The 24,677-nt window shown below is 43.1% G+C and overlaps 1 protein-coding gene across 5 annotated transcripts; it reads right to left on the bottom strand.

Moving 5' to 3' along the window:
• Positions 1 to 2,912: 2,912 nt before the first annotated feature.
• Positions 2,913 to 23,425, bottom strand: bcorl1 (BCL6 corepressor-like 1). Of its 5 annotated transcripts, none has more exons than XM_020645457.3 (12): positions 23,240 to 23,425; positions 16,841 to 16,924; positions 14,184 to 16,742; positions 13,809 to 13,941; positions 12,973 to 13,437; positions 11,388 to 11,575; positions 10,854 to 11,120; positions 10,599 to 10,765; positions 9,584 to 9,729; positions 6,620 to 6,697; positions 5,147 to 5,318; positions 2,913 to 4,669 (listed from the first exon to the last, which is right to left on the bottom strand). In XM_020645457.3, exons 2-12 carry the CDS (start codon positions 16,844 to 16,846, stop codon positions 4,324 to 4,326), a joined length of 4,527 nt encoding a protein of 1,508 aa, XP_020501113.2. In that variant the 5' UTR covers positions 16,847 to 16,924; positions 23,240 to 23,425; the 3' UTR covers positions 2,913 to 4,323. The 5 variants fall into 5 exon arrangements, with proteins under 5 accessions (XP_020501113.2, XP_065815151.1, XP_065815149.1 ...); XM_065959079.1 differs by lacking the exon at positions 23,240 to 23,425 and adding an exon at positions 21,680 to 22,653 and having other exon boundaries at positions 12,973 to 13,431; XM_065959077.1 differs by lacking the exon at positions 23,240 to 23,425 and adding an exon at positions 21,680 to 22,652.
• Between the last annotated feature and the right edge of the window lie 1,252 nt (positions 23,426 to 24,677).

The raw sequence follows: 24,677 nt of genomic DNA, 5'->3' as shown, positions 1-24,677 counted from the left end.
CTTGGAGGAATCTGGACATTGTTGGGCTGTCGTGGCTGACACGCCTTTTCAATGTTGTGTGGAAATCTGGGACAGTGCCTGTGGAGTGGCAGATCGGTGTGGTGGTTCCCATTTTCAAAAAGGGGGACCAGAGGGTGTGCTCCAATTATCGGGGTATCATACTTCCAGGGAAAGCTTACTCTAGGGTGCTGGAAAGGAGGCTCCGGCCGATTGTCGAACCTCGGATACCAGAGGAACAATGTGGATTCCGTCCCGGCCGTGGGACAGTGGACCAGCTCTTTACCCTCGCAGGGCTTCTTGGGGGAGCATGGGAATTTGTTCATCCATTCTACATGTGTTTTGTGGATTTGGAGAAGGCTTTTGACCGTGTCCCTCGGGGGATCATGTGGGGGGTACTGCGGGAATATGGGGCCCTGGGGGTGATCTTCATGGACAGGATCTCAAGGAGCAGCTGGGGGGAGGAGGGTTTCCAGTCTGGGGACCTCAAAATCTCGTCTCTGCTTTTTACAGAAGATGTGGTTTTGTTGGCTTCCTCAAGCTGAAACCTCCAGCAGGCATTGGGGTGGTTTGCAGCCGAGTGCGAAGTGGCTGGGATGAGGGTTAGCACCTCCAAGTCCAAGGCCATGGTTCTCTGCCGGAAAAAGGTGGATTGCTCTCTCCGGGTGGGGAGTGAGTCCTTGCCCCAAGTGGAGGAGTTCAAGTATCTCGGGGTCTTGTTCACGAGTGAGGGTAGGATGGAGCTTGAGATTGACAGACGGATTGGCTCAGCGTCAGCAGTAATGCAGGCGTTGTGCCGGACTGTTGCCGGACGGCAAAGAGGGAGCTACGCCTGAAAGCAAAGCTCTCGATTTACAGGTCGATCTACGTTCCAACCTTCACCTATGGTCATGAACAATGGGTAGTGACCGAAAGAATGAGATCGCAGATACAAGCGGCCGAAATTAGCTTCCTCCGGAGGGTGGCTGGACTTAGAGATAGGGTGAGGAGCTCGGACATTCGGGGGGAACTCGGATCCTCCGCATCGAAAGGAGCCAGTTGAGGGTGGTTCAGGCATCTGTTAAGGATGCCTCCTGGACGTCTCCCTTTAGAGGTTTTCCAGGCACGACCAACCAGGAGGAGACCCTGGGTCAGACCCAGAATGCGCTGGAGGGATTATGTATCCCGACTAGCCTGGGAACGCCTCGGAATCCCCCAGGAGGAGCTGGAAAACGTTGCTTGGGAGAGTCTGGGTTGACTTACTGCGCCTGCTACCACCACGACCCAACCTCGGATAAGCGGAAGAAAATAGATGGATGGATGGACTTGCAACAGAACATCACAGGTTAGTAGACAAAGCGGAACATAAAACGGTTGACACTATATTAAGAAAAGGTAGAGCACAATCCTCATGAAGTCTGCTTTCTTTCCCACTTCAAAAAACAAAAAGCAATATTACTGCAGAAATGTTTGTTAAACAAACATTTCAGAAATGTTTGTTAAACATTTCTACTGGAAACATCTGTACTGGTATTAGCCTCAAAAGTCAAATCTACAATTCTACAATTCACTTAGCAGACGCTTTTATCCAAAGCGACGTACAACACAAGCAAGGATCTAGAAAAAAAGGGACCAATGTCAGTAAGAGCAAACGATCAGCTTTGAGTCCGATTGGACACACAGGTGCTGACAGGCATTGCACAGAGGCAAAGCACAACATTGACGGCAGTTCTTGAGAGCTCTAATCAGTATAGAAACCATCTTATAAGTCATTGTTATCAAACAAACATAATCGTCACAACCATCATCATCATCAATAATATCGAGACCATCATCATTAAGTAGGTATTCATGAAAGAGCTGGGTCTTTAGCTTTTTCTTAAAGGTGCAGAGGGACTCTGCAGATCGAATGGAGTTTGGAAGTTCATTCCACCACCGGCGGGCAACAGAGAAGAAGAGTCTAGTCAGAGACTTAGCACCCTGTTGTGAAGGTTGGATCAGACGCCTTTCATTGGCAGAGCGTAGCGAGCAGGAGGGAGTGTAGACCTGGATGAGAGAGTTAAAGTAAGGAGGAGCTGTTTTAGTCGCTATTTTGTAAGCGAGCAGTAGAGTTTTAAATTTGATGCGAGCAGTAACTGGGAGCCAGTGTTAGGAGAAATCTCTTTCTGTCTCCATCAGTCTACATGTATAGTGAAGAAAATATAGTATTTAATAATAATATATGTCTTGGTATCTATCTGGGTAGAGATTTTGGACTTTCTTTCACACATAACTCATAAAGTTGACAGTATGCCCTAATATATGTATCCTTGGAATTCTCCCTACAAACTATAAATTGAGCAATACGGATAAGAAATTTATTATTTTCTGTTTACTTAAAGTGAAACATACTATAGACACGTTTTGGAAAATCAGTTAATAGACCAAGCCTACAGAAGTAGCTCGAGGGATTATTGTAGTCTTGATTTAGAAAAACTCACTTTGATGATTAGGGGAAAATATTCTAAGTTTAAGAATATATAGGGTTCTTTTAAGGAATTTAAAAAAGGGAAAAGTATGTTTGCCTTGATTAAAATAATGTATGTGTTTTTCTTTCTTCAATATATTGCTGTCCTTGAGGAAACTAACTTGTATTTCAAAGCCTGGTATAGCACCTTGTCGTGAATGTTGCACCTTTATTGTTGGTTGGTCTGGATATCTCTGTAGCTTTTGTTATATTGAAAGTATAATATTGAAAATCACAATAAACACACTTTAATTAACTGGGGGATAAATCCAACTTTGATTTTAACAAATAATCTGTATCTTGTTAATCATTTAATCATTCAATTACATTCCTAAAACCAAAGGTGAATAAAAGCAGAGAAAAAGGCTCCGCCCTGAACATTCATGAAGCTCTTATAATGACTCTTCTGACACACGAGGGAGGAAATAACTATGATTCACAATCATGCTTTATTCTTGTTGATTTCTTATAAAAGAACCAAATAAAACTGTATCTTCTCGACCTCACACACTGCTCAGTCTCTCAGTCTTGATGTATCCCGTTGTCTTAAACCAAACTATACTTCTCTTTACACCTTAAGTCTCTTCATCTTAAATATCTTTTATTAGTTTGTGACTCAAACCAAAACATCATTGATTGTCAACACAAAAATCGGTCGTAGCACCAGTACAATAAAACTGTACTTTAGCTGTTTTGAAATACTGTTTTTGAATGAGGGAGGAAAATCTCTGAATAAAGGGATCCTAATAATAAGTACATTTTCAAAATGAAGCACCAACCATACAAAGCATTTTCTTTTCATAGATAAGCTTGTCAGATAAACAAGAGGTCAAATATATTAATGACTATAAATTAAGCACAACAAACAGTGTCAATCAAACACTGCAACACAAAGCACTCTGGGATCTGGAAACACTGTATCAGGACGTAAAGAAGAGGGGACCGCTGTGGCTGCAGTTTAGAGGGCCACACAGGATGGTAACTACTTTTCCTCTGAGAGAGATCCACAGGATTCTTTATCAGTTCAGGAGGAGTGCATCCTGGGAAATGGGGAACTCTACAATCTGTCCAGGTCTGTAAACAAACTCTAAATGTCAAGGTCTAAAATGACATGATTTCATCCTTTGACTTCGTGATCCTGCCTGCTTCTACTCTGTGAACTGAGGAGGAAAATTAATAAACAGAGGCTATCAGGTCTGTCCGGTAATGATCTGTTTAGTGAGTGATGAGAACATGTAAATGAGCCTCTGAGCAGGGCCGGGTGATTATGTGTGAACGTAATGTGCCATGGTCTTCTCTCTGCAGGTCCCCACGTCTCCCAGGTTGACATAGAAACCATCCGGGCCGGTGGCCTCCCTGACATAAGCGTCTGAGCTTCACGCAAGAGTTCCCCGAGATAAAAGACTCGGATTATCTCCCATTGAAAAAAAAAAAAAAAAAACTATTTTCCTCAGAAACAAACACAAAAACTCTTAAACATAATCCATCCTTTGCCACAAGAATACATTTATAGAACCAAATGTGTTAACCCTGATGGCAAGATAAACATTTACACTAACATGTACAGACATAATTGATAAAAAAAGGTTTTCTCAATAGTTCTCCTGTAATCAAATATACCTATAGATAGGAACCTGAAAGCTGCTTTGCAGCACCGACAACTCCTGTGTGCAGGTCCTTGTGATGACTTAATCACCTTCTGTCTGAGGTCAAACGTTAAAGGTGGAGTGTTGAGTCATTGCTGGAGTTCAAACTCGTGTTATGACGGACGGAGAGGTTTCCTTTCAGCTGCTGCTTGCAGGGAAGGACTCGGGCAAAAGGATGACATTTAAAAAGGGAGGCTATCGGCTGCGAGACTTCCCTGTGTTTGTCAGTGTCTCCTTCTCCTCCTCCTCCTCCTCCTCCTGCAGGATGTGGATGGAGGAGCCCAGTAGTCTCTGGAGCTCTGGTACACATCGCACCAGATCCACAAGTCCGTCTTCGGCCTCTTCCTCATCTGTCTCTGCCTTTTTCTTGCTTCTGTGGGATGGTGAAAAATCGGAGCTCAGCTGGCTAACTGACACCTGCTTCCAAAGCTCGGAGCGTGTCAGGTGAACCACCTCGAGGTGCGGGTATCTCGCCCGAAAGATCCGCTCCGACATCTTCAGACGCTTCAGGACGTCAGTCAGGAGGAACCAGTTGCAGAAACTGCAGGAGAGGAACAACATGATATAAGCTGTAGACTAGAGTTAAAAACTAAAGATTTATATATCTTTTCCATATTTTCAGTAAAAGTACTCTCAAACAAACACATAATCATCCCAATAGTTCACATTTTCTGTTTCCTATTTTCCCATAGTAAACAAGTCTACACCTTTCTAGTAAAGTTTAAAACAAGAAAATCTGTTTGGATAGTTTTGGCAATCACCTTCCATTATTTCTCTTTAATTATTTATTTGTGCATATTTGCATTTACTGGTAGGACAGCTGAAGTTAAGGGTAAATGTGGGGAAGAGAGAGTGTGGTAGACAAGCATCAAAAGGTCGTGGTCTGGACTCAAACATATGAATGATATGTTCAGGACAACAACCTCTGTTTGAGGGACACCTTCTCTACCGACTGGGCTTAATTGGTGCCTCACCTTCTATTGTCTTTTGCCAGCTATGTAAGTATGTGTGTACTCACCCCTGTGTTAATGACACCTGAACATGATAGCAGGCTAAGAGAGGCTCAGAGGAGAACTCAAACAGAAGGAAGTCTTTATCAGAGTCCGGCTCAGTCTTCCCCGTCGGTTCCTCCTCTAGATCCTGATTCTGCTCCGACAGCAAGAAGTCCCAGCACGGCTCCTGCTCCGTCTCTGTGGAGGAGAGTTCACCGAGGTCAGAAAAAGAGGGTGTCATTCAATACAGAGGGTGTGGACGCCCTCTAGTGGACAGATCATTAAAACAAAAGTCAATATTTCTTTCTGCGAGAGACTGAATGCTGTGAGCAGTTAAAGTAACACTAATAATGAGTGACAACTAGAACTAAACAACAGCCGACGTCCAGACAAATGGAGATAATAATAACTCAAAGACGGAATATTGAAGGATTTTAACGGAAAAATTATTCTACATATCTCCAGTGATTAGTAAATAATTTGATTCTTTCCTTAAATCAAACCTATTTAACAGAAGTATCTTTAATAATATATTTTTTTTTTAAAACAACAACAACAAACTGTCATCAGGACAAAGTGGAATCTCTAAAAAAACGATGATTAGAAATGTGTGAACACTAGGTGGTGAGGTGTTTTGATGTATTTCCTTTTTAATTCTGATCATTAAACTCTAAAATAGATTACATTTTTGTTTAATTTCAATTTCATTAAAAACAAAAAACAAAGATGAAGCTGTAAGAATGATTAAGGAAATACAGAAACTGTAAAATTCTGAATGTGATTGTACAAAAAACGATGTATAAAAGTCTTTAACTGGTTTAAAAATATCTTTTATCCGTGAGGACACAAACTGCACAAATCAACGATGAGTAGTTTATAAAATACGAGCAGATAGATGGAAGACAAAGTGATAACTCAAACTATTACAAACACAACTAAATGTATTTTTATTGAAACTCTTTTCTTCAACATTTAGATCGGAATGATTTTTAGATTTACGCTTCAAGATAAGCTTTGTAGCCGTAGGAAGAGAACATTAACACAAATATTTTTTCCTTGACGGTAGGACAAAGCAAAGGTAGTTTTGAAGCTCACCATTAAGCAACCTTGTGAGTCCTACAGTTTATCCAGAAAGCTGCATTCCACTTCCTGTTTAGTCTCCCTCAGTTCTTCCACTGAACTCTTAATCCTGTTCTTCCTCCGCTGGACAACTAGCTCCCTGTGGCTGTTTACAACACAACACTGCTGCTGGTACACAAGACTAACATCCATTTATGTCCCAACAGCAGAGCCTGAGCCCGGCCAACAAACTGATTTCCCTGCGGCTACCTGGTCGTTTGTCAAACAGGCCTCGACTCGACTTCCTCACAGCCAGCGCGGGAATGAGTTTCCTACCAACAACTGTTTACAAACTGAAATAACACGTGTGATTGATCAGTGGCCTGATGGATTGGCAGACAGAAACACAGATATTCAAATACTGTCCCAAGGAGTCTTACCAAACAGGGAGCTGCTGTAGAAATCCCAGGGTACACTGGGATCCTGGTCCTTGCGGCCTTCCAAGTCTGTGAAATATTCTGTGAAAAAATAAAGCATCATGTTTTACACATTGTGTCAAGTCAACAAGTCCTTACTGCTTGATTATGTTTAGATATATGAGAATATGAAGACAGGCTGCTTGTAATGTGTATCCCATTAATAGAACAAAATAATAACACTAGAGTTCAAGTCTGTCTTTATGGCACAGTCCTGTTGCAGCCGTCTGTGGACTTCCAATTCCAAAAGAAAACTGGGCATTGTTCCTGTATTAGCTACTGAGCCGTCATCTCTCTGTTTACCTGAGATTCAATGTGTTACACTAACACACTCAAGTAAACACTGACACTGCAGCCCAGTTGATAATGGAAAAGATACAGCAGCAGTGAAGGTCTAGCTCATGTTTCCTCACTCTACAAAACCAGGTGTTGGTTTGTGCTGCAGAACCGATCCTTACAACTGGTCGACATCATCATCGGTGATGTGAAAATAAATAACAAACTAAAGACACAGTGGGCCGTGTCTGTGTGCCAGGTGCAGGGGTCTTTCCTATTTTTCTCCTGATGCAGCTGTCATTTTAACGTCCAGTGCTCACTTTGTTAAAATGAAAAATGAACTTGCACCCCCGTTAGCACCCTGGGGTGTGTCTGTTTTAAAAAGGGGTGTGGTCAGGCAAAAATCTGGCGCGCCTTTCTTAAGGACGCAGAAAACAACTGCAATTTAGACCACCTAAAACCTGGTCTAAAGTCTAGAGTCTGATGAAGTATGTTCCTGATATTAAGAGGACGCATTAGAAAGACGGGCATACAAGTTCACAACGCACGCCCACTGAATTTAATCCACACACACACAGGATGCACACCAGCGCACCTATTCCACAGTTTGATATCAGTGCATTTGCTGATACAACTAAACTGAGTTTTTAATGTGACAAAGGACTCAGAGACGAAAAGCTTGTTTCCAAGTACTCCTCCATGCGTGCTCGCTCCGTGGTCTCCACGTCTGATATACACAGAAACACACACTCACACGCTCTCGTGCAACAGAGACTTGCATTCATAATAAATCTTACACATAACTGAGTGCCACAGACAACACAGCCCAGAGTTATTAATTCGGACTGTCCAGTGTCCATTTCCCACGCATTAAAGAGTGTAACCAAGGATTCCAGCAGAGAAAAGCAGGTAATGTTTACATCCTACCTTTATTTGATGTTAAAAGCACAAAAAGTTAGTTAACATAGATCCTGTCTGTTCTGTTTCTGATGTTGAGGGAAGGCTTCAGCAAACTGTAGCTTAAGTCTGCCATCAACACATTTTATAAAGTGTCATGTGTGTGTTCAGGTGCACGATGACAGCAGAGAAGTTAAATGAGATGGCATTGAATGTTTTTCAAATATTCATGTGCCTACATATCCCAGGATGCATTTCTTCAGGCGTAAACTCTCTCTTTAGATAATTGCCGTAACATTCAAGTCGAGCAAAAATCTGATCAACGTCACCGCATCAATAAATTCCGTTTGTTGTCATATTTTGGGATTGCATTTTTTTCGCTGCTTGGTTTTTAACTCGTCTGTAAACGACAACAGTAATGTCTCTAAGATCAACATAGCAGTTTAACTTAGCTGTCCTGCAGGGGCGAAGAGGACATGAGCAACCACTACAGCTGTGCCTCACACCATATGTGTGACTCAGAGAGATTGAAATATCAGCTATTTATTCCTTTTATAGTCCCGTGTTTCAACACACAAAGTGCCTGTTTTCATTCAATGAAAGCTTCATTTGAACTGCCATGGTTGTTTGGACACCATAGCCGTGTCCTCACAAGACTGTCAGATTTTTTTTTTTAGTAACAAGAGCACGCTGGCGTTGTCATGACTCATCTGCTTTCTCTCTCTTCTGTTACTTTTTACTTATAGAGATTCAGATGATCTTTCTTTAAAGGGTGGTCACTGCAAGGGGGAAATGGTAACAGAAGATCCAAAAAGGCATCAAGGTGAGCTTCACGTTTCACTGTGCTGCTCTTGTAATTCATTAAATCTGTATCTATTCTAAAACTGAACAGAAATGTAAAATAAACCAAACGAGCAGCTTAAACTCCACGCTGCACTGTACTGATGCTCCAAATGTTTAAGACAACATCTTCAGCTTTCAGACAACAAAACAGTCTGAGTCATAAGGATGTTTTTTAACTACTGAATCCATACATTGTCATTTTTATAAATCAGTGTGCCAAATGTAACATAGTGGAAGAAAGGTCTTATCAGTATGCGGACATGTTGTTTTAATCGGTGGCATTAGTCAAAGACAAGCTTTATTTATTATTTTTGTTTTTAGCATTTACCTTAGCTTCATGGTGGCTTCTTCACAGTGTTGTTTATTGAGTTTCAAGTACGGTGGATGTTGAGATGGGAGAATCAACTTCAGCCTGGAGTTAAACGGCACTCCTAAAAATGTGCTGAATTTAATTTGAAATAAACATATACTTGTGCCATAAGGATAAGTGCTCAGTGAAGAAGCCCCTCATTCCAATTAAGCCCCTATGTCCTACTGATAAGTTGCTTAAAATACAACACAGCTCTTAGTTGCCACTGCAACCCAAACAGCATTTCCAGCGTTAACAATAGGCTCAGTTTATGCAAACTAGACAGATAGTGGCAACGCCAATACCAACTACATGGCCCCTTACTGGTCACCACAACTCAACCCTGTAGACCGATGGGCAGTAAGAGCTAAGACATCACAGGGGGAATCTCTCTTCACCAGTGTTTCATAATGATAGTCCCACAACTCCTAAGGGAGGATGGACAGTGAGCTCAGGCGTCCCAGAGCCAACCTCCCTCCATGCAAGCTCTCACCGCCCACCAAACCTCCACACAGCACCCACTGCTATTTCTTACCCACGCCTAAAAACAAGGTTGTGCTTACCTGTGAGGAAGGTCTTCATGCTCGGGCTGTGGGCCAGTTTGACCGGGGTGTGTCCAGAGTATGTGGCCAGAGTTGGATCTGCACCGTGGTTCAGAAGCAACCAGACTATTGGAAGGTTATCGCTCGCCACGGCATCATGAAGGGGCCTAAAGAAAGTCCAAATAAAACACAAATGCCTTTTAAATGATTGTACAACTTCAGAGTCTGTTTGATAACTCTCTTTTTATCAAACAGCAAACATGTGGAATGAAATACAGAAAAATGGTTTTAAAATGAGATAAGACTTTAATACTCTCCGTTGTCTAATTCAGATTTATGTATCTGATTCCTAAACAGGCTCAACAGAAGAATACCATTAAAAAAAAACGATGAGCAGGACATGCAAACACAAAATGATCTTTTAAGACATCAAATACAATCAGTCAGTAGGATGTTCAGAACTGCTACTAACACATGTTGAGGCTGTTTTCGTAGAAGTTTTAAAAAGAAAATGCACACTGTAACAATAAATGATACATGAGGCCAACATCATATACAGAAGTCTCCAATGTGCTCGACCATATTTCAATATACGATAGTAAACCACATTTTCTTCTCTGTTCTCTCTCATGATATCCCCACCAAATTAATCTGAGGATAGCTAACAGCTTAATGGGGTCTCTTCTGATTGGACAAATAGTGGGAATGCAAACTTAATATTTTCTGAGCTCAGTGTGATTGGTCAAATCTTAACAAGTTGAGCATGATGTAATTCAGGCAGTCCTTTGCGATGTGTTTATCGTGCTAGTTTGATATATGTATTGTATTGATCTCTTTCTATTGTAGTGGTTAACATATTTTATCCATACCATGCTTTGGACATACCCTTATTGCTTACGGTCAAGCCAGTAGACCATGATCAGGGTATTTTGACATTTGGTTATCACCCTTTTTTTTTTAATCACAAGAAAATCAGGACACAGAAATTTAGCTAATTAGAAGCAAGGCTCTAAACCGTGTATCGAAAAATTCTCACCGTGTTCCATCCTGAGCGCTGCAGTTGACATCAGCTCCGTATTTCAGTAACATCTGGACAATCTGCGTCCAGCCTCGAGAGGACGCCTCGTGGAGGGCCGTGTAACCGGCATTATCACGCCGATTGACCTCCCTGATGTCCTTCTCCAGACAATACTGAACTACATCCTTTAAGAGTAAGGGCAGAGAATCTGTGTCAGTTAACATTATGAAAGGGCAGTATTCAAATCCATTTAAAAAGACAGGCAGACTCTACCTGATAGCCCAGACGTGCAGCACGTTGCAACAGGGTCTCCCCGGCATTTTTATTCACAATCAGCCGACGGACCTCTGGAGGAATGGGTCTTTTGGGCGGAGACTCTGAACTGATGCTTTTTCCTGATGAGGCTTTTTTATTGGTTGGAATTGATGGCACGCTTTTCGGAGCTGGTGGAGGGCCGTCTGTTCTTTTGACATCGGCCCCATCGTCATCTAGGGGAAGTGAGGCGCCACGCTTCCCTAAGCAGCTGCGTTTGGTTTTGACCTAATATAAAGATTTGTTGTTAAGACCTCTGTGTGAAATTGAATCACTTGTAATACATTGCCAAGTAAGAGCAATGGCTTCCACTTATCATGGACCTGAACAGTATAAAACCAGCTGCCCTCATAAATGTGACAAACATCTCATTTATCTAGCCACAGGGGGGCACTGTGAGCTAATATATTCATGGCACTATGTACTTCATTCCTATGAACCTTGTACGGGTTAAGATATACTGTGAGCCCACAGCAGCATCAGCAAGTGACTTACCTTCTGCTCATCATTGTCAGATAAGTGCTTGCTTTTGAACTTTCTCTTCCCTGAAGGCTTGTCGTTGCACTCTGGAGACAGATCACTGTCCTGGTAACGGACCGGCCCTGAGCGAGTGAACGAGGGTCTCCGTGGGGGTGGCTCTGGACTAGAGGCAGCTGGACTCAGACACTCCTGTTCCTGTGGATCTGTTATGACAAATTACATCTGAGGTTATGCCGACCGGTATCTAATAGGTGGACAAAAACAATCTTAGAATTTCTTCCATTTTGTCTGGGATGCACTGATTCGGCTCATTGTCAACTGCTTATCCAAACACAGAGCAGCACATGTTTTTGGTGCCTTTTTGAGAAATAAAAAAAAACGAACAACAAAATCACAGATAATAGAGTCTTTCAAACCAATGTTCTTTGGCTTACCCATGTTATATGCTAAAATGTGCTAAATGCTGTCTATGATATATTGCCCTCTGCTTTTTGCAGTCATGTACTCAGCATTCTGTAAATTCTCAACAGAAACATATTTGATAGATTTCTATCTGCGTCAAAGTATTTGCATACATGAAGCGACATAGGGACATTTGGTCATATAGCCTTAACTCTCAGATCTATCAGTGAAGTGTATGAAATCAACTGCAGTCTGGAGTCTGAGTTAAAAGAGACAAACGGTGACAGCTGTCTCATAACCTCTGCAGGTTGAACGTGCATTCAGACACCCATATTTTATATTTCAAATTCCAGAAACAATTACTGAGAGAGACAATTCAGAAGGAGCTGGATATTGAACAGAACATGTCCCTACTGCCCCTGCCCAATTCTAAGTCCTTGAATATAAGTTGCTAACTGAATGAATTCTATCTTTTTCTTTTGTTAGATTTTGGTTTTATCTCAACATTTTAATTGTGATTATTCTTCTTAATCTGGTCAGCAGCCACTAAAGGATTAAAGACACATTTTATTTGTTTATTTTGGGGAATGGTATTACTAGAAGAACTCATTCAGGCTTATTGGTGATGTTTTTATCAGCTCATGTTTTGTAGTCAAAGGACTTAAAAGCATTTGTATTATTAAAAACACATGATGTATTGTAGTTTTCATTATCACTGGGGTTGAACATGATTTTTTTTAAATACTGATTAATTCATAGTTTGCTTTATTAAAATGTAAGGAAACTGCATTCATATCTAAACAATCATCCTTATTTCCAATAGCGCTTGATAAAAGTTGATAAATGTGAATGTCTTTTTTTGTCTCAACAGTGGCTACAAATGTGAAGACATGCAATCTACACAACGTTCAATCAAAACCCTGAAGAAACTGAGAATTATTTGTGTACGTATCTTTGCTGGAAACTGCTTTGACTATTAATCCTTTACCAATGAAGTTGCATTTTTTTGTTAATTAACTTAATTGAATGATTTAAAATTGCAGCTCAGACAAAAAAATGTCTATCAATCAACGACTCACTCACATTTGAATTTTTTGGCCTGAATTGCAAAAGAATATTAAGAAACAGCAAGTCCTACTCAATCTGACTTTTCATGTTAATTAAAAAACGGACTGATCTCCAGATTCAAACTCTGTACCTGCTGGAGTTCCGCTGTCCTCTCTCATGGGGTCTTCGTGGTGCTTCCCGTCCTCCAGCTTGTCTCTCTCAGTGATGTAATCTCCCGTCTGGTACTTTTTACTACGACATCGCCGGCGTTTCTTATTAGCGGGCGTTTCACCCTCTGTACTGCCACTCTTGCCTTTGCCATGGGATGCTCGCTCTGGCAGAGGGTTGGACCGAGGCCTCCCTCTCGGACGGCGGGCTGGCTGGATGGGGGATTGAGGGGGCGACAGAGAAGCTGGGGGAGGAGGCATTGGCGGGGGTGGAGGGGAAGGCGTCGCAAAGCCCCAGAGGTCAAGTCGAGCCTCATCTGCTCGCCGTCGTCCTCTCCTTAGTCTCGGGAAGGAGTTCTCTGTGGCGTCGGCCTCCTTGCTGGATACAGCAGAACTGTTTAGAGACGCTTGTGTCTCAACACTCTGAGGACTGCTGCTGCAATCTGCAACTGATTAAAATCACATTTAATCGTTACACACACACACACACACCAGCTTCAATGCAAAGATATATGAGAGAGACATCAAAAAATGCCACAGAGACAAGATGTGTCACATTTTTTCTGTCTGCTTTATACACAATCTACTGTACTATTGAGGCTGACTGCAGGCTATTTATCTAACAAAGTAAAGCTGTGAGATCCCACTTTAATCTAACTGTAAGCACAATAAAAGACTTCATGTCTGACACAGCTGAAAGCATTACGGAGATTGTTACAGATGTCACAAATGTGTCCATGTCAGGGGAACAACTGTGACGTCTATTGCAAACAGACAGGACTGTTTATGTCAATGAAATATGCCAAACAAAACACTTTACCTGCTTTCTTGGGGGTTGGTTTGACCACCTTGTTGAGGCTGATCTTGTCCCTTCGAGTCGGCTCCTTACTCGGAGGAGAAGGTTTCCCAGCTAATAGATTCTGCTCCAGCACAGGTGCACATTGTTTCTTCTGCTGAAATACACAGGGGACAGTGTGAGCATGCTGTATCGGAGGTTATTGATCACAAAGCTTTCATGGTGATGAAGAACATGTTACAGACTCACAATAGGCCCTTGAAAGTTACATCATCAGTCATACAACTGTGGATTAATGTGATAAAAGTGAACTATATGTGACCATAGCTATCTTATTTATTTGTTTATTTATTTATTGCAACAAGGGGATTGTTTTTAAGAAAAATAAAAATTAATGACCTTCTTTTGGGGAGACGCTTTGGTTGGAGTGTTTTCTGTGTCTTGCTTCTTCTTTCCCGCAGTCTTCTTTGATGATCCTGTTAGTGACTTCTCTTTCGCTGGCTTCTTTGGGTTACTCTTCTTTTGTTTTATGGAGGCAGCTTTTGCTTTAGTAGGCGACTCCCCTTTGGTTCCGTTTGTTTTCTTCTCAAACTTATCGCCTCCCCCCTCGCCCTGGCCCGAAAGAATAGACGCGACCATGCCTTCCAATTTGTCACTGGGAGTAATATCTGATGCCCCACTTTCTGTTTTCGATATCTCCCCCTCTAACACCTGGGCTAGTTTGCTCTCCATCCTGTTCCCGTTTGTTGATGCATTGTTCCCAAAGAGATGAGAGCGGCCAGCAGGCTTTGAGGAGCCCTGCTTCGCTTTCAGTCCCTTGTGTTCTCTCTCAGTGGTGTTTAACTTAGTGTTATTCTCCAAAGACTCGGTCTCATGTCTCTTCAAAGCTTGAGTTAAATCTGGTTTTGATGGAACACCAGCCCATTTATCAATAGACCAGTGTGATGGATAGTCAAAGGAAGAAGTGTGTTTACATTGGGCGTCTTGGCTGCCAAGATTGTCAGCTTTTCTAGACCCAACGGGTGAGGTTTGTGGATTAGTCTCTCCCGTCAGTGCCGCTGTTTCGAAGGCTTGCTGCTTTACAATGGATGCAAGGTTCGACAGGGGCGACTTCAATTTCTCCCACTTTTCATCCTCAGGTTTGGACGGGCTATGATGTGCACTCTGAAACTTAGATCCTTCAGTAAGTGTGGTTCCCTTAGTTTTTGGAGATCCTTGTGAGATTTTCCTCTGAGCGGACGAGGCTTGGTGCGGGAGATGGGACGGCTGTTGCCAAGCTGGAGTGTTGGAGTACGGCACTGCTGTTGTTCCAGATATCTGAATCTGCGCATTAGCAGAGGCTGACAGGGCTGTTGTTAGAGCTCCTTTTGAGGGACTGTTCTTTGTTATGGCTGTGCTGGTGTTTTTAACAGGCTTGACCATGTGAGCATGCTGGTTGCCCTTCATCAGACAGGATGGCTTTTTTCCTCCTGAGGCCAGATGTTCACCTTGGTCAATTATAGATATAAACTCTTGCTTTGCAAAACTCTGAAACTCATCCACAAATGTCCCTTTCCCGTCTTTACCCCGTAGAGTGGAAGCCAGAATGGGGCTTGCCACACCTACATAAGTTCCAGGGATGTTTTTGATGTCTTGTGAAGGTCCCTTACCCCAGGTTGGTTTTGGATCTGGGCCCTGGTGATTCTGAGCCTTTTTTATTTGCTTTTGGTGAGATCCATTTCTGTGGGTGTAGGGTAAGTTAGGGTATTGCACAGTTGGGCTGTAAGTGGCAGAATGAGCCTTCTTGGAATTCAAAAAATCTCTCTGATTTGACTCGTTACTATGAGGCTCAACCGTTGGAACTGGAGGGTCATTTAGGCATTTTGGCCGTTTTGATTTGGCAGATAAATCAAGAGGTACATCTCTTGATTCCGCTGCGCAGAGAGTACTGTCCTCTGAAGAAGCGGGAGATGTTTTAAGAGAGCCCATGGAAGTCTTGTCTACGCTATTGCCTTTCTCCACATGGTTCAGCAGTCTGCTCTGAGAGGTGATGCTGGCCAATGCAGATCCACAGCAAATGGCAGCAGTGGGAGACAGCGTGTAGCAGGTGGGTGCAGCAGAAGTTAGTGATGGGTGCTGCAGTGGTAGGGCAATGGCTGGTGAGGCTACCACTGACGCTAAAGATTTATGCTCCACCACTGATTTAGCATTCTTACTGGATGAATGGTTGGGTTTCAGTTTTGAGGTTGATGTTCCTGCTTTTATCTCTGCGGCTGGAGTCCGGCCCACAGAGAACGGATAGGGATAGGTCCGTATGAGAGGTGTCCCTCCGACACCTGAGCTTTGAGGCTGGATTTCTTTCTGAAACTGGCTGGCTGAGGCTTCTCTCAACGCAGTAATCTTACCCAATGCTGGTGGAAGAGTAATTTTACAAAGTGGGGAGGGAAAATTAGTGGCAGGAAGGAAGGCAACAGGCTGTACTGGTTTAAACATGGCAGAGCACTGAAACCCAGGTGGAACACTTTGCACAGATGGTGTTTGCAGGAGAGATTTCTTACTGGTTGTCATGTTGCTTTGACAGGGGTTTAGTGAGTCCTCTCGGTTGACTTTTAAGCCACTTGACCACTGAGGAGCTGGGACTGCTACGTCAGTCTTGATTTTAGGAGCTTCTGCCCTTTTTTCTTCTCTCTTCTCTGGATTAGTGAGGGCCGCGCAGGATGTTGGCCCATTGATGGGCTGTTGAGGTGGAGAAAGCTCAGGGCTGTGGTTGTAATTGCTAGTGTCCAGGCTGGTTTTTGCTGTCTTACAGTCTGTTGTTGGAGTGCTCTTGTTTTGCTGACTGAGGGTAACATCTCCTCGAAACTCGAGGGGGAGCGTCTGGGGGGGATTTCCCACCATGCTAGCAGACGCTTTATTTGGAGCACTGATCTCTCTGCTCACCGTGCCTCCATCCCCTACATTCATTAGTGTAGGATCCACCTGAGTAATAAGAGAAGTTCATTAGGGCAGTGTTCATTTTATAAGAGGAAATAATGCTCTAATCTTAGTAATCAAACTGTAATAGGAGAAAAGATTACCTGCATAGGTGTTTCTTTAACACAACATGCCTCAGGGGTAGCTGAGTCCGTCAGGGGAGAGTTTTCCTTGAAATGAATGATGTGCTGTAGAACGACAACAAAAGAACACTTAATGTCATCACTGTAAATGCTGCTGAGACTTTCATTGAAGAGATTAGACCTGTTCTGTGCAACAGTAAATGATTTAGAGTAACAAACATTGGGAAATTGAAAGCTTCCTTTCTGTGGGCTTGGAGGCCAGATGTGTTACAATTTCCTACGAGCAGGGAGACAATTCAGCGTAGCAGAGAGAAATGTGGTAAACTGAGGAACGTTTTGTGTTGTTCCCTTTGATTTTATCTGTTTACACACAGGGAATACTAACAATTTATCTGCATCGATTGATCTGGAAAGTGAATAAGCATGAGTAAGATTGGTTAATCAGTGAGTGAAATGAAACACAATTCATTAGTTGCAAACGGTTGGATAATGAGCCAACAGGTTCCTTGCAGAAACACATAAGAGGCCTCTATTTCTTCATACAGTTTGCAGAGCAACTCCTCTGCACAGAGATCATACTCAATACTGTATCATACAGGAAACATTAGAGAATATTCAAAAAGACTGACGATGACGATGAGACTGCATCAAGAAAAAAAAAACAGGTTTTGAGTAAGCTGTCAGGCTTTTCAATTAGGAACACTTTTGACAGTCACACAGACCCTTGCGTTCGCCCTGTGACCCCCTGGGTCTGTGCCTAGTGGGCTGGATCATCGTCTCTCCATGAGGTAAATCATCTGCGACACTCAAGTGATCTTTTATTATTGAGCGGCTACCTAAATGTGTTATGTTCTGAGAGAGACATACACGCTGAGGTAAAGGAGATAATTATATTTAGTCGAAGGTTTCTTTACTTGCTTGAAGGAATATTTATCATTTGACATGATATCATTACAGTGATTACAACAGAGCGAAACCTATACCCCAGTTAAATGCATTTTAAATGGGTAGACCATGCAGTTTGAGTGCACCTCATTCAAATCTAAAATAAAGACATGAAAATCCTCATATATGAAAACTTACACACAACACATTCCTTCTTTCCCAGACATGCTAAGTATGCACACAACGATGATGTATAACACGCAAACATTTGAAATACTTTCATACACACAGGGCAGCACACACACACACACACACACACACACACACGCCAGAGCAGCTCCTGGTATGTTGAGAGAGTTGAGCGCAGGCGAGCGCATCTGCAAGTAAATGAGACGACTACAAACAGGGGATCAGGCAATGAACAATCTATGTCAAAGCTTCAAACCTGGGGTCAGTGAAACATAACGAATATGATGCACGTAATGACTGACACGCCAATCTCGGCTGCAATCTGCGAGCACGGCCACGCAGACAGTTGCAAGGAGGGTCTGAATTCATTACCGTGAACAACAGTTTGCTTACAGCTAGTTTGCCTTTGTGCAGCGATCATGCCGGCTCTACTCCACCGCTACGTGTAAAAACCATCCGCTCTGCTTTACGCCGATCAACAATAGTCAACAAACATTGTGGGCAACTTAGTGGACAAAAAAAAAACAAAGACGACAATGTATTCTGTTGGAGAACACTTAAACAATACGGTCAGCTCAATGTCCACAAAGGACACACGTCCCACATGTTTGCGATGGCAGTGAGGCACTCTCTAAACAATGTGCTTTTTCTGTGTTTGAAACATCAGCACGGAAAAACTCTGGAGAGCTCCAGGTCTCTCTCTCTCTCTCTCTCTGTCTCTCTCTCTCGCTGGAGATGGCGAGCAGTCACCTTCATGTGAGCACAGCAAGCTGGCTCTGCGATGATGCAGCCGGGCTTTTCTCTCAGAACTAAAACACAACACGTAGCATGGATTCACATTTTTCGGAGAGCAGATGTTGGGGCGTATTGGTGACAAGACCACCTCCACCATGAAAGCGGCTTGCAGGGGACACAATGTGGCAGTGTGTCACATCTCAGTCTGATAAGGTAAGTCAACATGAATGCAAAGCCACACAGGTAACACAAGGCAGAGTTAAAAAAAAAAAAAAAAAAAAAAAAGCAAACACAACTCATCAGCTTTACAAAAAAAAAAAAGGCTTCCACTGGATGTTTTTTTTTTTTTTTTCTTCAAACAAATAATCGATTTCACTGATAACGCACAAACCGGCTGCTCTGAGTTGAAAATAGTAAATGGAAAAAGTAACCTACCAAGGTTGGGAAATTAAGAGAGTGGGTGAGCTAACTTAATATGAAATTGCCCTGTTGGAGTGGCCACAAAAAAAAAAAAAAAAGGGGGCAACATCTAAAAACTCCACCGACCACCTCCAGCAGCTCTCAGCGCATCGGAGTCTCCGCGGAGCCCGTCTCGCAGCGCTCCGCTCCCGGTGGTTTAGCTTACATGGCGAGGCGGGCTGCTCTTATTTATCAACCGGCCGACTTGACGTGAAGTGCTCCAGTCTCTGATATCGGCCCTCTGCTTGAACTGACTAAACCACTCCGGCGTAGTATATAAAAATGACCCCACCGAGCCTCTCTTCTCCGTTTAAAAAAAAAAAAAAAAAAAAAAAAAAAGACTCCCTCAGTCTCTGTAAGGCTGGATAATTCCCGAGCTAATAAGCATGCGAGATAAAAAAATAAATAAAAAAAAAAGATGTCTAGTGACAGAAACACTTACTAACCAGCTCGAGATGGCACGTGAACGACGAACCAGGCACGGCTCGGATACGACCGTGTCCAGCCTTTCGCCTCTGCCGACCGCGGCTGCTCACTAATCTCGACGGTTTTCGGTTCTAAAAGTCCGGGGAGGGAGGGAGGAGGGGGGGGCGGGAGGGACATTGGGAGAGAGGAGGAGGAACAGGAGGGGAGGGGAGGAGGGGATGAGGGGGGTGGGGGGGGGTCGTCAAGACAAGTCCGTTTCGTATCGCCAGTCTCCAGTCTGGTGGGAGAGGGAGAGAGGGGCAGAAGGGTGACAGCATGGGAGATGTAGTGCTCGGCTATCCACGCCCAGGATTACACGCCGGAGAGGCTGGGAGGGGTGAGGACTGCAGGTACCGGCATGCAACGCGAACTCCAGCCGCTCAAGGGGAATAGGGAGGGAAGGGGAGAGTGAGGGGGTCGCGACCAAAGAGTGTAACGGTGCGCTAAACTGAAAGAAAAAAAAAAAGCGTATCGGGGTAACGAAGTAATAAAAGTGTATTTCTTTAAACCCAATGAAAGCTGGCAGTATCACTGAGCGGATATTTAGGTCTCAGGTCAATTAAAAGGGGCCGGTCACAAGCGCAAGGCTACTAAAAGGAATTAGGCCCACCAAAAATGTGCAAGAATAAATAAGAGAAAAGTGGGAGAGGTTTTGGGTCTGTTGCAGGAGAGTGAACAGGAGGAAGCGAGACTCGGGCTCTCCGTGTCAGGCTGTGGCTGCAGGCAGCAGCTTCAGGAAGAAGATGGGGGAAACACTAATCCCTACTGATGTAGAGGATTTTAAAACCCAAACCCTAGACATTTTGTCTTTCAATAGCCATGTTTTGGGTCATTTATGTGAATGCCAAGCACGTTGCTTCATTAACACCTGCAGAGGTTCAGTTATGTCACTTAGAAAGACCCAGAAATGCAAAAGACTGTTTCCATAAGGTTTCCAACTTTGTTTAAAAAAAAAAAAAAGAAAACCTACTCGTGTTTGTCAAACTGTATAGCAAAGCCCATTTCCACTTTACTGTTGAAACCACAAGGAATATGAGTCAGTGTTATTCATCTGCACAGTGCCCCCCAAAAACAACTGCATGCACTTCTCTGAATTCCCCCCATAACAACACACAATGCATCCACAAACCTCACGACACATGTAGGCTAACTTTGCATCCATGTTGAACACTTTTCCCAGATTCTCTGTGTTGTTCTGTCACACATTTACTCCACCCTTGCTGTACTGAGCTAAACAAAAGTGTAATTTTTTTTTTTACAGGATTTCCTTGGTTAGTTGAGTCTTGGGGTATAATGGTACATGATGACACTTTGTCAGCTGATGATCTCTGGTTATCAGTATAAAAAAAAGTGCCACTCTCTCGGCATTGTGCATCTTCTCTTCACTGTCACTCATTTCTTGCAGGTCAGTGTGTCAAAATCACACTTACTGATGGTATCAGGTTAGGTTTCATTCACATTATCCTCCGAGGACTGGGATTAAGCCAAGCTGCTCAAAATACTTCAATTAAGACTTAGAATTTAATTTTAATTTACCAATATTCTGTCAGAATTTACACAAAATCAAGATGACAAAAATCAACTTCAACCTATGCCTACTGAAATAATCTCAAAATGCTCATCACAGTTAACGTCATACTGGCTTTTTTTTTTATAAAGAAAACATGTTACAATAATTTCTATAAATAAGAAGCATTGACATAACATTTCTAATTTGAACCCACAAAGGAACCTATGGGTGTAAGATATTTACGTCACAACATCATTTCAAATACAAAATTTTACTTAAGCAGCTGACTTTCTCTTGAAAAAGTACTCCATGATCATTGCTCATGTTGAAAAACAAAGAGAAGAAGCTTAGAAAAAAAATCTAGGTTTTAACAGAAGTTTACATATTGAGTTTTGAGGTGAATGAAAACACATCAGCAACTTTCAGTCACACACACACACAGACCATAGTTCATACAGCATCAAATCAGTCTGTCGATGAGAGGACCTCTGCACTGTCTGATTCGCCCTCTGATAAACAGCTACAGGATATTTAGCTCTGTTATGCCATAATCACATTTCAGCACAGTGTTTAAGCAGTAAGGTTACCCTGTACTGTAATTAGGCCACTTGTCTTACCTGGATCATGAAAGCAGTGCAGGCCTGCTGTTTACGGTTGTATCTACTCCTCTAGGCCAACAAATTTCCTACTTTTCTCAACACTTGTGGTGGTGAGGAAATAACCGTACAGACACACAGTTACACACGCAGCGAGGCTGACATCGTCGTATGACTGAAAGAGTTTGTTTACTACCGTGCACGATCCGTGTTGGTGCAGGACAACGATCCTGACCGTCTTCAGAGAGCAGTCACTGCTTGAACGAGCTCAAACTATTTCGCTGCTTGTCTATCGCGGAGAGGATCGGTGTGTGTGTGTATGAGTGTGTGTGTGTGTGAGAGAGAGAGAGAGAGAGAGAGAGAGCCTCTAACATGCCCTTCGCCATTCGTTCAGTAATGGCTGCGTGCAGGCAGCCAAATCGTTGACAGATGGCCAAACGTGAAATTGGGAAACCAGAAAAACGCCGATCAGTTATGAAAAAGAGGAACGGTGTGGGGATCCGTGTCGGCATGAAGAAGCGGGAGTATCACAAAGTGGGCAGCTGACACATCGCATTGTGTCTGAGCCAGGGGTAACCCGGAGACCTCAACGACCGCGCAGGAGCTATCCCGGTAGTGACCGGCTGCTCGGGGCTTCACCAATTATAGAAGAGTTTGCTTCACAGGCTGCAGATCGGGTTTGTGAATATGTGGGGTTACACTAAAACTTGTTATGCGTGCATTTATAAACCCTCGCCAGCAGGGATGTGGTGCTCAGCACATGCACTATGACAACTGCGATAGCACACATGAAGGCACGTTGTTTATTTCGAGGCCTGATTTTTTTTTTTTTTTTTTAAAAGAGATGAATGTCGTCTCCAAAGTGAGCTTACATGGTCATCTGTCTTGGAGTCTTTGGAGATTATCGACACTGTTTAGGCCGCCATGGTTTACGGCGACGAGGATGTCCCGTCTAAGTTGGTGGTTCACCTGGTCAATACTGAATGTCGAGGCAGAGGAGGCGGTGGTGGTGGTGGTGGTGGTGGTGGTGGTGGGGGGGGTTGAACGCCAAAATGGAAAAATCAAGCGTATAATTCTTCCATCTTGGTGTAAGTAATGAATTATTCTGCAATAAATAAATGCAGGCGGGATGGCAGCCGATTTCGGGAACAGTGGAGGGTGATGTTCTTGTTTGTCAGGTTAATGGATGGCCCGATGTGCCCGTCCAACATGATGTTCAATGTGTCTGAAATGAAAACGCATCACTTCATGTATAGTTACCGTGTCAGCGTTTGGATGGTCTACCGCATCCACGGCAGCCACGCATGGACAGCAGCCCCCAAGTATGTCATCCTGATACACAACTTGGCTGTCCATACATGTGACACGATCCTACATAATGCCGACGGAGAACAGCGAGACACCGCCGCAACTACCGTGGCTCCTCCAAGACACCGACAACTCGAAAATACAGATTTCCAGGTCAAAGTTTGGCAGAGTTTTACTCGCCCTCAATAGCGTTGTGCAATGCCCCCTTTAATGCCCCCTGCTCGCCCGTAACGCCTTTGTTATTAGTAATCGCATGGTATTGCACCGTCTTACCTTGCGCTCCGAGCTGTCTACAGTCACAAAGCCAGCACACAGCGCAACAAGCTATTGTTGTCCGCACGGAGTCTTCCGTGTGGGGCCAGGGATGCTATTTTCAAGTAGAATGAATACAGTATGCAATTTTGGCTTGTCCTCGCGATCTTCGCTTATTGCCAGTTTTCGGTCTGCAGCAGCTGGAGATGAAAATCGCGCACCCTGGGTCCTAGCGCCGGGTAAAGCCCTACAGGTGAATAACAAACACGCTGCTGCTCGCTGGGATTCAATCTTTAATTGCAGGGGACCGCGCTGGAGTCAGATAAATATACATCGTACAGCAGACTGTCTCGCTTTTTACACCCTCACAAATTCAACATATGGGCGTTGAAGATATTTCCCCTAAAGGACACATCTGAAAGGTGTGAAATAATTGTTGAATGTCCGGTCACACTGATCAAACATGAGTGAAGAATATATCCTCTCTGATGTCAAACTAGAAACTATAGGCTGTTATTAGCTAATTGTTTAAATGCCACGTTTCAAACCCCTTCTTTACAATCCTGCACAGCCAGAATTTTCTTAGCTCACTGCAGACTATAATTTAATATCTGAGGGATCTAGCTGTGTTTAAAAAATAAAACGATAGGTGGGTAAACTGAGATGTTCAACAATAATTATGTAAAGACAGTTGTTCATTTATGCCAACATTCAGGTCAACATTTTTCATTATGCTTCACTACTGAAAAGAAGGCACAGATATAGGGGCTTACAAAGCTTCTATTTTGATTTTCCAAATTAATATTCCTTCTTTGAGAATCCAAAAGTATTTTCTATGAACATAGAGGCTCCACCCTCACCAAATATAACCTCGTGCATCTATTTATTAAGAGAAATCTGCACAGTCCAGACATGTAAAGGCTGTAGAGGGTCAAGTTTATCGAGGGGGATCAAAGTGTTTGTGACAACTTGTGTATTCAGGAATAAAAATACCTGCATCACCACAGTTATATCTTGGTATGTTTCCTATAGAACCTGCTAGATAAATCATTACTGTTAACATACCCCTGAAATGAATTCATTGCACACAGGGGCATATATCAGCTAAAACATTAGTGAAGAAGTGCCAGAGATGTAACACGAGCATGTTGCATCCGTAGAGTTTTCATCACAGACAGTTTATAAAAGTGAGTATAATCATGATATCATTCACTGATTTGCCTTGTCCGTTTCTGTTAAGTCAGATGTGACAATATTTGGATGAGGGATGGAGTCTGAGAGTAGCAAGGGGGGGGGGGGTTGGTAAATTTCATGTCATCAAAACTATACAAAAAACAGTCTACAAAACAATGGCTGTGGCTAATTTGTTAGGCAACATGTTTGAGGAACAAAGGAAGTTCTATGTTCATTACAACACACTGGTGTGGGAGAGCAAAGAGTGTCTGAAGGAACTTTAAGT

This window comes from Labrus bergylta, chromosome 9 (genome assembly GCF_963930695.1).
Source record: "Labrus bergylta chromosome 9, fLabBer1.1, whole genome shotgun sequence".
Lineage (NCBI taxonomy): Eukaryota > Metazoa > Chordata > Actinopteri > Labriformes > Labridae > Labrus > Labrus bergylta.
The sequence above is the reverse complement of the archived record's forward strand: the minus strand, read 5'-3'. Positions and strand labels throughout refer to the sequence as shown.